Source organism: Erpetoichthys calabaricus, chromosome 3 (genome assembly GCF_900747795.2).
Source record: "Erpetoichthys calabaricus chromosome 3, fErpCal1.3, whole genome shotgun sequence".
Taxonomy (NCBI): domain Eukaryota; kingdom Metazoa; phylum Chordata; class Cladistia; order Polypteriformes; family Polypteridae; genus Erpetoichthys; species Erpetoichthys calabaricus.
The window spans coordinates 269,308,470-269,320,653 of NC_041396.2; the positions used below are offsets into that span (position 1 = coordinate 269,308,470).

At 41.4% G+C, this 12,184-nt stretch overlaps 1 protein-coding gene across 1 annotated transcript in view; it reads right to left on the reverse strand.

The window, feature by feature from the left end:
- The window catches only part of LOC114648921 (voltage-gated potassium channel subunit beta-1-like), a 212,969-nt gene that overhangs the window by 59,322 nt on the left and 141,463 nt on the right, over positions 1 to 12,184 (reverse strand). The window contains exon 3 of the mRNA XM_028798266.2: positions 6,093 to 6,130. Within this exon, the coding sequence (XP_028654099.1) occupies positions 6,093 to 6,130 (38 nt within the window). The remainder of the gene's footprint in view (positions 1 to 6,092; positions 6,131 to 12,184) is intronic.

Below are 12,184 nucleotides of genomic sequence, written 5' to 3' on the forward strand. Positions count from 1 at the left end.
AACTTGTGATCTGCTCTTTGCACTCTTGTGGGACACACATTATGGGAGATTTAGAGCTCATTATATTTCACACAGGGGCAACATACATAAAATAAAAACATGAGAAGTTTAAGAAATGAGAGGAGACCATCCAGTCCATCAGGGTTATTTAGTTAGCTAACAGCTAAGTTGTCTCAACATTACATCCAAATGTTAATTGTTATTAAGGTTTCCATGTCAAATACATCATTCGGCAGTTTATTCCAGATTCTCATAACCCTTGGTGTGATAATGAAATCATCTGAATCAAAGTAGGGGAGTGTGCGTTTTGTTTAATTTGCCCATTTCTGCAGAAGCAAACATGGAAAATTCATTCAGGAAACATCGTTCTAGATTGGTCAAAATATTAGTCTAAAGGTCTAAGGGTCTAAATAAGAGTAAATTCACGCCAGACCAGGGTGTGGTAGCATGCGCTGACCTTTTTTCTTGCTTTCCTGCAGACCGTTCACAGGAAATTCTGCCTGGCCCTAATAACGTCACTTCTGTTTCCAGCCCTTTTGATGATGTCACTTCCAGTTCCAATCATCCTGATGATGTCACTTCCTGTGTAGAACCTATGAAAGAAGAGCCTTCTGCTTCCGCCCTGGATGGTCTCGCTTCCCTTGCTGGCCTTTAAAACCGCCATATTTACTCTAACTCATCAGTTCAGACTCTGTTCTGAGCATATCAGTTTATCCTTTTGCAGCCAGGAGATATTATACGGGTGGCTGGCCCAAACCTTTTAATGACGCTTGCGTCTGTTTTTTGTAACAGTGTTAACCTAAACTTCAGGTTTCATGATTGGTCAATTACATTACATAGAGTAATTAATCTCTTTAATGTTTTTCTCAGTGTCCTTCCGAAGGCCATAAAAAGTAATATCCTTGCAAATCTCATTTAAACTGAGGAACTGTGGATGTTTTAATTGACATAAACTAGTCAACCAAATGTACAAAGTCGTTGGATTATAGTGATTAGTGGGCCATGTCTAAAAGCTGTGCTACACAATACCATTGATAAGACTGTACCATTCACATGTATCCTCCAAGTGACAGCATGTGAATGTATACTGCATCCGGAAAGTATTCACAGCGTATCACTTTTTCCACCTTTTGTTATGTTACAGCCTTATTCCAAAATGGATTAAATTCATTTTTTTCCTCAGAATTCTACACACAACACCCCATAATGACAACGTGAAAAAAGTTTACTTGAGGTTTTTGCAAATTTATTAAAAATAAAAAAATTGAGAAATCACATGTACATAAGTATTCACAGCCTTTGCTCAATACTTTGTCGATGCACCTTTGGCAGCAATTACAGCCTCAAGTCTTTTTGAATATGATGCCACAAGCTTGGCACACCTATCCTTGGCCAGTTTCGCCCATTCCTCTTTGCAGCACCTCTCAAGCTCCATCAGGTTGGATGGGAAGCGTCGGTGCACAGCCATTTCAAGATCTCTCCAGAGATGTTCAATCGGATTCAAGTCTGGGCTCTGGCTGGGCCACTCAAGGACATTCACAGAGTTGTCCTGAAGCCACTCCTTTGATATCTTGGCTGTGTGCTTAGGGTCGTTGTCCTGCTGAAAGATGAACCGTCGCCCCAGTCCAAGGTCAAGAGCGCTCTGGAGCAGGTTTTCATCCAGGATGTCTCTGTACATTGCTGCAGTCATCTTTCCCTTTATCCTGACTAGTCTCCCAGTCCCTGCCACTGAAAAACATCCCCACAGCATGATGCCACCACCATGCTTCACTGTAGGGATGGTATTGGCCTGGTGATAAGTGGATGTCTGGTTTCCTCCAAACGTAATCCCTGGCATTCACTTCAAAGAGTTCAATCTTTGTCTCATCAGACCAGAGAATTTTCTTTCTCATGGTCTGAGAGTTCTTCAGGTGCCTTTTGGCAAACTCCAGGCGGGCTGCCATGTGCCTTTTACTAAGGAGTGGCTTCCGTCTGGCCACTCTACCATACAGGCATGATTGGTGGATTGCTGCAGAGATGGTTATCCTTCTGGAAGGTTCTCCTCTCTCCACAGAGGACCTCTGGAGCTCTGACAGAGTGACCATCGGGTTCTTGGTCACCTCCCTGACTAAGGCCCTTCTCCCCTGATCACTCAGTTTAGATGGCCGGCCAGCTCTAGGAAGAGTCCTGGTGGTTTCGAATTTCTTCCACTTATGGATGATGGAGGCCACTGTGCTCATTGGGACCTTCAAAGCAGCAGAAATTTTTCTGTAACCTTCCCCAGATTTGTGCCTCGAGACAATCCTGTCTTGGAGGTCTGTAGACAATTCCTTTGACTTCATGCTTGGTTTGTGCTCTGACATGAACTGTCAACTGTGGGACCTTATATAGACAGGTATGTGCCTTTCCAAATCATGTCCAATCAACTGAATTTACCACAGGTGGACTCCAATTAAGCTGCAGAAACATCTCAAGGATGATCAGGGGAAACAGGATGCACCTGAGCTCAATTTTGAGCTTCATAGCAAAGGCTGTGAATACTTATGTACATGTGCTTTCTCACTTTTTTTATTTTTAATAAATTTGCAAAAACCTCAAGTAAACTTTTTTCACGTTGTCATTATGGGATGTTGTGTGTAGAATTCTGAGGAAAAAAATGAATTTAATGCATTTTGGAATAAGGCTGTAACATAACAAAATGTGGAAAAGGTGATGCGCTGTGAATACTTTCCGGATGCACTGTATAAACACTTCACTACTTCGGCATGACATATGTATGGGTTTTGCTGTAGACGGGGGATGGGCCTGTCACTTGCTGGATTGAACACTCTTGTCCTGCTAATGGTGCTAATCAACAAAGGAATTGATAAGTAGTGCTGCTCTAGGGCATGAAACAATGATCATTTCAACATGACTATTTAGTACAATCAATTATGCTACCTTCACCTGTGAAGGTTTTCAAGTTGTGGTACTGTATTTAAATTAGTAGTAAGTCAAACATAACTGGACTTGCTGTGTATTCTTGAAGATGTTGCAGCACTCATCTGATTCACCATTCATCTTCTTCAGCTCAACAGTATTTCCATACTATTCATTTGAAGTGAAGAAGCCATGAGTGGTGAAATGTCATTAAGAATGCACAGGAAGTCCAGTTGCTTTTGACTTAATACTAACCGATACACTTGATTTATGGATCACAGTGCTGCTATCTACAGTCATATGAAAAAGTTTGGGAACCCCTCTTAATTCTTTGTATTTTTGTTTATCATTGGCTGAGTTTTCAAAGTAGCAACTTCCTTTTAATGTATGACATGCCTTATGGAAACAGTAGTATTTCAGCAGTGACATTAAGTTTATTGGATTAACAGAAAATATGCAATATGCATCATAACAAAATTAGACAGGTGCATAATTTTGGGCACCCCAACAGAAATATTACATCAATACTTAGTTGAGCCTCCTTTTGCAAATATAACAGCCTCTAGACACCTCCTGTAGCCTTTGATGAGTGTCTGGATTCTGGATGGAGGTATTTTTGACCATTCTTCCATACAAAATCTCTCCAGTTCAGTTACATTTGATGGCTGCCAAGCATGGACAGCCTGCTTCAAATCATCCCATAGATTTTTGATGATATTCAAGTCAGGGGACTGTGACAGCCATTCCCGAACATTGTACTTCTCCCTTTGCACGAATGCCTTTGTAGATTTTGAACTGTGTTTTGGGTCATTGTCTTGTTGGAATATCCAACCCCTGCGTAACCTCAACTTTGTGACTGATGCTTGAACATTATCCTGAAGAATTTGTTGATATTGGGTTGAATTAATCTGACCGTCGACTTTAACAAGGTCCCCAGTCCCTGAACTAGCCACACAGCCCCACAGCATGATGGAACCTCCACCAAATTTGACAGTAGGTAGCAGGTGTTTTACTTGGAATACGGTGTTCTTCTTCTGCCATGCAAATCGCTTTTTGTTATGACCAAATAACTCAATTTTTGTCTCATCAATCCAAAGCACTTTGTTCCAAAATGAATCTGGCTTGTCTAAATGAGCATTTGCATACAACAAGCAACTCTCTTTGTGGCGTGAGTGCAGAAAGGGCTTCTTTCTCATCACCCTGCCATACAGATGTTCTTTGTGCAAATTGCGCTGAATTGTAGAACGATGTACAGATACACCATCTGCAGCAAGATGTTCTTGCAGATCTTTGGAGGTGATCTGTTGGTTGTCTGTAACCATTCTCACAATCCTGAGCATATGCTGCTCTTGTATTTTTCTTGGCCTGCCAGACCTGGGTTTAACAGCAACTGTGCCTGTGGCCTTCCATTTCCTGATTACATTCCTTACAGTTGAAACTGACAGTTTAAACCTCTGAGATAGCTTTTTGTAGCCTTCCCCTAAACCAGTGTTTCTCAACCTTTAAGTATTTGCGACCAGAGTTTTCATAACAGTTTTAATCACGCCCCCCTAACATTTTTTTGAAACCCTAATAAAATTTATTCCTATATTTTTTGCTGCCGATACACCACTGCAAGTCTGCAATCTGCTTAGAGCAGGCCGTCAACAAATACTGAGTAATCGTGAAAGAAGTAGACTAGTGAGGGATGTCACCAAGAGATGTATGAGAACTCTAAAGGAGTTACAAGCTGCATTGGAATGTTATTGTAGAGACTGTGCAGACAACAACTGTTGCCCAGGTGCTTCACCAGTCTCAATTTTATCAGAGAATGGCAAAAAAGAAGCCAATGTTTAAAAACGTGCACATAATATCTTGGTTAGAGTTTGACAGAAAGTACATGGGAGTCTCTAAAGTCAACTAGCAGAAGGTTCTGTGGTCTATCGAGACCAAAATTAAGTTTTTTTGGCCATCAGACTAAATATCATATTTGAACACTGCACATTATCAAAACATGCCATCCTCATTGTGAAGTTGTGGCAGCATCAGGCAGCGGGATGCTTATCTGGAACAGGTCTTGGAAAGTCTGTGAGGGTAGAGGAGAAAATTAATGCAACAAAATATGGGGAAACCCTGATGGAAAATCTGATGCAATCTGTAAGGAACTTGCATCTTTGAAGAAGATTTACTTTCCTGCAAGACAATGACCCCAAGGAGAAAGCCAAAGCTACACAGGAATGGCTTAAAAACAGCAAAGTTAAGGTCCTGGGGTGGCCAAGTCAGAGTCCAGATTTCAATCCAATTGAGACTTTGCAGCTGGATTTGACAAAGGCTATTCACTCATGACCACCATAACACCTGACACAGCTTGAGCAGTTTTACAAAGAAGAATAGGAAAAAATGGCAGTGTGCAGATGTGCAAAGCAAATACAGACCTGGGCTCACATGGCTGCCAAACAAGCAGGTAAATACTGACCAGAAGGGGGTGAAAAAGTTTGAGATCTAATATTTTGTGTTTTATATTGCAATTAATTTATGCTTCTTTTCAAAGATCTGTATTTACTTTGACATTACTTTTTATTTTGACAATGTTGTGTAACAGCAATATGTGAAAACTTCCAAGTGGTGAATACTTTCTATTGACACTGCAAAAGTGATGCTGGAAGTGACTCAGAGTGTTCTAAATTCTATAAACATGGAACAATGAAGATAAGTATCATGTCACCATGAACAGTCATGAACAACATTTCCTTCTGCACAGTTTGCATGGCTCTCATGCACACCACTATAGTGCAAACTGACCCTGGGGAACTGATCTTTAACTCCATGTGAAGAAAATCCTTTGAGTGAATAGCAAAGTGTAAACCACACTTCATGAAGAGTCGTGTTTGGGATTCATCAAGACACATCCACACAGCATCTGACACCAGTTGTAATGGGCATGCCGTACTGCAGTTTAAGTAGACAAATTGTAACAGATGAGGTCCAGTCTGAATGCTCAGAGTGGACATCTGCATTGTACCCTCAAATGCAGAATTGCTTTGGTTTTCAGCGTCTCTTAAAAATCTTTCTAATGAAGAGTGGAGTTGGAGCTGAGCTCATCCTGCTGGTTTTAATGAGGATACATAAGGTATTCTAGCTCTGAATATGGAGGATCCTTACTGATGGCTTACAGTATTAGATGAAGAAAGAAAGAAAACAAAAGTCATTCTCACCTCATCAGAAATCTGGGAGCCAAAAGTCACCCACGTGCCTAGGAAAAAAAAAAAAAAAAACAGAGGAGCATTAGCACCTAAAAATAAGATGACAGACCACGTTCCGCTTCAGCAGCCTCTTAATAAACACAGCCATGCGCGTTGCTCGGAGGTTGCTTATTAACAAAGAACAGCAGCAGCCTATTACTGTGTCACTTCACACTTTGTGTCAAGCTAGGAATTTAATTACTGCGCCCTTCCGTTACCAGGGTACTCCAGGAACGGTTGCACACGCTGCGCTATGGCCGGTGCTGTCATTTAAAAAGCTTGGCGACACAGCAGATATGACAACTGAAATGAGCATCTCACTGTAAACAACAGTGAAATGACTGCCGTAAATTAAGAGGCTCGTTAGCCAAACTTGCAGTAAACAGGTTTCCGAAAGCTGTCAGCAACGGCTATAAAGAGAACTGCACTGACCCGTAGGCAAGTGCTGATGAGAGCGGATTTATACTTCTGCTCCGAGTGTGTGGCTTGAAATTCTGCAATTCTGCCTTTTTGTGGATATATCAGATATACCTTGAAAGGTGATATTTCTCTGCATGTTTGTCTGTCTGGCCGGAATTTTGACTATAACAATGTTGCATCCTCTCACCCCACAAGCACACACAGAGGCAAGATCCCCACGAGGCATACTGGAAACAAGATGTTAAGAAATATCACACTATATGGAAGAGGGAGAAGTTTCAATCTGACAATCAAGACGTTGTACTTTACATTTGACATTTAAGAAGAATCTCACTATTTTTGGATAACACAGTTATGAATGTCACTCTTGCTATGACAAGTTTTTGGCAAATTGGGGTGCTCTCATGCCTATATAGGGGTGGCATGCTGACATGGGTAATAATCCTGTGTATTTGAACCCTGGTTTAGTTATCGGCTGCAGTGCATATGTTCACATAAATGCGTGGATGTTATGGTGGTGCACCACATAGAGCTGCTGCCTCAACGTGTTTCGACTCATGTTGAATTTGCAGCTGAGGTGCTGTCTGTGCGCAGTTTTCATCTTTATCTAAGTTTCCAACAAGGTTTCCTTAAAAATTCAAAGACATACTTTCAAGTTATAGGTGATTCTAAATGACCCCAGTGTGAAAGTGTTTGCTTGTAATGCAGTGAAGTTCCACTCAATTAGATTCTAATTATCTTACGTAACATTTTTAAATCTGGCAGAAGACCAGAGTCTATCCGAAAGGAAGGAACCAGCCTGTTCATCAGAGAGCCCTTTCATGCACACACCCACACTTAAATATTAGACCAATTAGGAAATGACAATTAATCTACAATTCATGTATTTGGGGATGTGTGAGGAACACCAGAATAGCTGGACAGAAAGCCCACATAGACACAAGGACAACGACAGGTCAGAAGATTCAGAATGGGATATTGGATCCATGAGAGCAGAAGTAGTAACCACTTCCACACTCTTAATGAGTTTGCGTTACTTTATTTTGTATTCTTGTTTAGTCTGTAACACACCTTATAATAATAATATTAGCAATAATGATACATTTTATTTATATAGCACCTTTCCCATATTGATCACTGTGAAAGGTGCTATAAAAAATGAAGATTAATTCCCCAGTAGTTGGCACAAACTCTAGCTTCATCATTGCCCTGATCATACAGCATCCATAAACCCTTTTCAAATTTTACTGACTTTTATGAGAACGTTTTGTCAAAAGTCCTTCTCCAGATGCCAGAAATCTGTTAAATTATTATTACTTTTTCCCCCTAAAAGCCAACTCTTTTAATTCTGTACTGCAGTTTGAAACTTAAATGCAAGTCTACAACTCAATTGACTGATTGCAGTTTCTGCTTTACATCAGTCCTGAAATAGCTAAGCTGAAGGCGGTTAAACTGATGCTCTGTGGCATTTGAACAAAAACAAGGAAATCTTTTTAAGGCCTCTGGATTGTGGCACAGTAGTTAATGATGTTTCCTCACAGCTCCTGGGATCTGGCTTCAGTTACCACTATGTCACTCTATCTGTGTGGTCTTCATATGCTTTTCTTTTATCCAGGTGCTCCAGTTTCCCACCACTAACCTATCTGATGGACTATCTGTTGGACAGACCACAGTTTGTGAGACTCTAAGACTGTATGCAACACTGGACCACCACAAGGAACAGTTCTGTCACGTTTTCTATTCACGATGTACACCTCAGACTATAAATATAAGACCAGGTCAGGTCACTGGCAGGAATTCTCAGATGGAGAACTTTGATTCTTTGTGCAAAGAGAATTGTCTGCATCTTAACTTCAGCAAAACCAAGAAACTGGTTATTGACTTTTGCCACACCAAAGAGCGGTCACTATTCAAGAAATGGATGTAGAGGCTGTGCGCTCTGCAAATACTTGGGGGTCCACATCAATGACACACTGGACTGGTCTTGTAACACAGAATATCAATATAAGAAAGGGCACAGTAGGCTCATTTTCCTTAGGAGACTATGTTCCTTTAATATGAGAAGTGACATCCTTCACATCACTCAGTGATTTCCAGTGTGATTTTCTACATTGTGTTGTGTTGGGCTGGTAACATCACTTCAAGGAAGGCCCACCGAATCAACAGGCTAAATAAAAGGGCAGGCTCAATTATAGGACACAGTTTGGACTCTCTGGAGGTTGTGGCGTAGGAGTGAATTAAAATAAAACTGAGTGCCATTGTGAACAATCTATCTATCTATCTACAGTGCATCCAGAAAGTATTCACAGCGCATCACTTTTTCCACCTTTTGTGATGTTACAGCCTTATTCCAAAATGGATTAAATTCATTTTTTTCCTCAGAATTCTGCACACAACACCCCATAATGACAACGTGAAAAAAGTTTACTTGAGGTTTTTGCAAATTTATTAAAAATAAAAAACTGAGAAATCACATGTACATAAGTATTCACATCCTTTGCTCAATACTTTGTCGATGCACCTTTGGCAGCAATTACAGCCTCAAGTCTTTTTGAATATGATGCCACAAGCTTGGCACACCTATCCTTGGCCAGTTTCACCCATTCCTCTTTGCAGCACCTCCCCAGCTCCATCAGGTTGGATGGGAAGCGTCGGTGCACAGCCATTTTAAGATCTCTCCAGAGATGTTCAATCGGATTCAAGTTTGGGCTCTGGCTGGGCCACTCAAGGACATTCACAGAGTTGTCCTGAAGCCACTCCTTTGATATCTTGGCTGTGTGCTTAGGGTCGTTGTCCTGCTGAAAGATGAACCGTCGCCCCAGTCTGAGGTCAAGAGCGCTCTGGAGCAGGTTTTCATCCAGGATGTCTCTGTACATTGCTGCAGTCATCTTTCCCTTTATCCTGACTAGTCTTCCAGTCCCTGCCCCTGAAAAACATCCCCACAGCATGATGCTGCCACCACCATGCTTCACTGTAGGGATGGTATTGGCCTGGTGATGAGCGGTGCCTGGTTTCCTCCAAATGTGACGCCTGGCATTCACACCAAAGAGTTCAATCTTTGTCTCATCAGACCAGAGAATTTTCTTTCTCATGGTCTGAGAGTCCTTCAGGTGCCTTTTGGCAAACTCCAGGCGGGCTGCCATGTGCCTGTTACTAAGGAGTGGCTTCCGTCTGGCCACTCTACCATACAGGCCTGATTGGTGGATTGCTGAAGAGATGGTTGTCCTTCTGGAAGGTTCTCCTCTCTCCACAGAGGACCTCTGGAGCTCTGACAGAGTGACCATCGGGTTCTTGGTCACCTCCCTGACTAAGGCCCTTCTCCCCCGATCGCTCAGTTTAGATGGCCGGCCAGCTCTAGGAAGAGTCCTGGTGGTTTCAAACTTCTTCCACTTACGGATGATGGAGGCCACTGTGCTCATTGGGACCTTCAAAGCAGCACAAATTTTTCTGTAACCTTCCCCAGGTTTGTGCCTCAAGACAATCCTGTCTTGGAGGTCTACAGACAATTCCTTTGACTTCATGCTTGGTTTGTGCTCTGATATGAACTGTCAACTGTGGGACCTTATATAGACAGGTGTGTGCCTTTCCAAATCATGTCCAATCAACTGAATTTACCACAGGTGGACTCCAATCAAGCTGCAGAAACATCTCTAGGATGATCAGGGGAAACAGAATGCACCTGAGCTCAATTTTGAGCTTCATGGCAAAGGCTGTGAATACTTATGTACATGTGCTTTCTCAATTTTTTTATTTTTAATAAATTTGCAAAAATCTCAATCTTTTTTCACGTTGTCATTATGGGGTGTTGTGTGTAGAATTCTGAGGAAAAAAATGAATTTAATCCATTTTGGAATAAGGCTGTAACATAACAAAATGTGGAAAAAGTGATGTGCTGTGAATACTTTCTGGATGCACTCTATCTATCTATCTATCTATCTATCTATCTATCTATCTATCTATCTATCTATCTATCTATCTATCTATCTATCTATCTATCTATCTATCTATCTATCTATCTATCCTGCATGTCATGCACATTTCACACTGGCCAAGGAGGTGGAGTGTGTGAGTCTGTCCAGTGATGGGTGGGCATTGTTTTCAGAACAAGCTCCTGCAAATACAAACCTCAGCTCTGGTCCCTGATTCAAGTTCTTGGACCTGTCAGTGTTTGTCTTGATTCTGCACATACAGTATTACATGGATCTTCTCAATCTATCTCAGCTTCTTCCCACATCCCAAAAACATGCACATCTAAGTTGTACAACGTGTGTTTGTGGTATCCCTTCCCACGCTGCTTCCTATCTAATCACCAATATTGCAGAGTTCATCTCTGGCCCTGTGTGATTATGACTCGGAGAGTAAAGCTTAGAAAATGGATACCTGAATGAAGGAAATGGATGTTGTGTACATACAGTGGATTTAGAAGATATTCAAACCCCTTTACTTTCAGCACACTTTATTGTGTTGCAGATCTAATTTTAAATTGAATAAGTTGCCATTTTTTCTCATCAATCTACACTCATTAACCCATAATGACAAATTGAAAATGTTTTCTCATGTTTGCTCATTTATAAAAAATCAAAAAGTGAAATCTCTCAATTATGTAAATACTCAGATCCTTTAATTTGCTGGTACACTCCAGTTTGTGCTAAGGTGTGTCCTGTTTGCTTTAATTATCCTTGACATATTTAAAGAACTTGATTGGACTAACTAAATCAATTGGTCATCACTTAGAAACACAAGGTCCCACAATCCCCATTGAAAGTCAGAACAAAAAACCAAGCCATGAAGTCTAAGGAACTCTCTGTAGACCTCCTTGATAAAATTGTGCTGAAGCATAGATCAGAGCAAAGAGTACAAAACCATTTCTAAAATTCTGAGTGTTCCCAGGAGCACAGTGGTCTCAATAATTGTGAAATGGAAGAAGTTTAGAACCAAGACTCTTTCTAGAGTTTGCCATTAGGCCAAACTAAGTAACTAGGCAAGAAAGGTGTTGCTCAGGGAGATGACCAAAAACTCAAAGGAATCTCTAAGACAGCTTCAGAAATCCTGTGCTGAGAAGGTAGAACCTGTTGGAAGGATGACCATTTCAGCAGTGCTCCATCCATTAGGTGTTTATTGGAGGTTGATAAACAGCATTTAAAGGACGCAGAGAGCATGAGGAAAAAGATCCTTGGGTTTGATGAGACAAAAAGTGAACTCTTTGAGTAGAACTCTGAGCACAATGCCTGGCAAAGACCAAGCCCTGCTCATCACCAGCTTAATAGCATCCCTATGGTGAAGCATGGTGGTGACAGCTTCATGCTATTAGCGTGCTTCTCAGCAGCTGGGACAGGTACAATAGACTGGTCAGAATTGAAGAAAGAAGGAATGCAGCCCAATACAGAGAGGTCCTTGAAGAAAACCTGCTATTGAGTGCACACAACCCCAGAGTGGGGCAACAATTCACCTTTCAGCATGTCAACAACCCAACACATGTGGCCAAGACAACGTAGGAGTGGCTTCAGGACAAGGCTTGGAGTGTCCTAGAGTGGCTCAGACTTGAAGCTTACAGAACATGTGAAATGTAACGGAGCGTGAGAAGATCTTCCTAGAAGAATGGAATAAACTGTTCAACTCCAGGTTTGCAGACCTTGGACAGACTT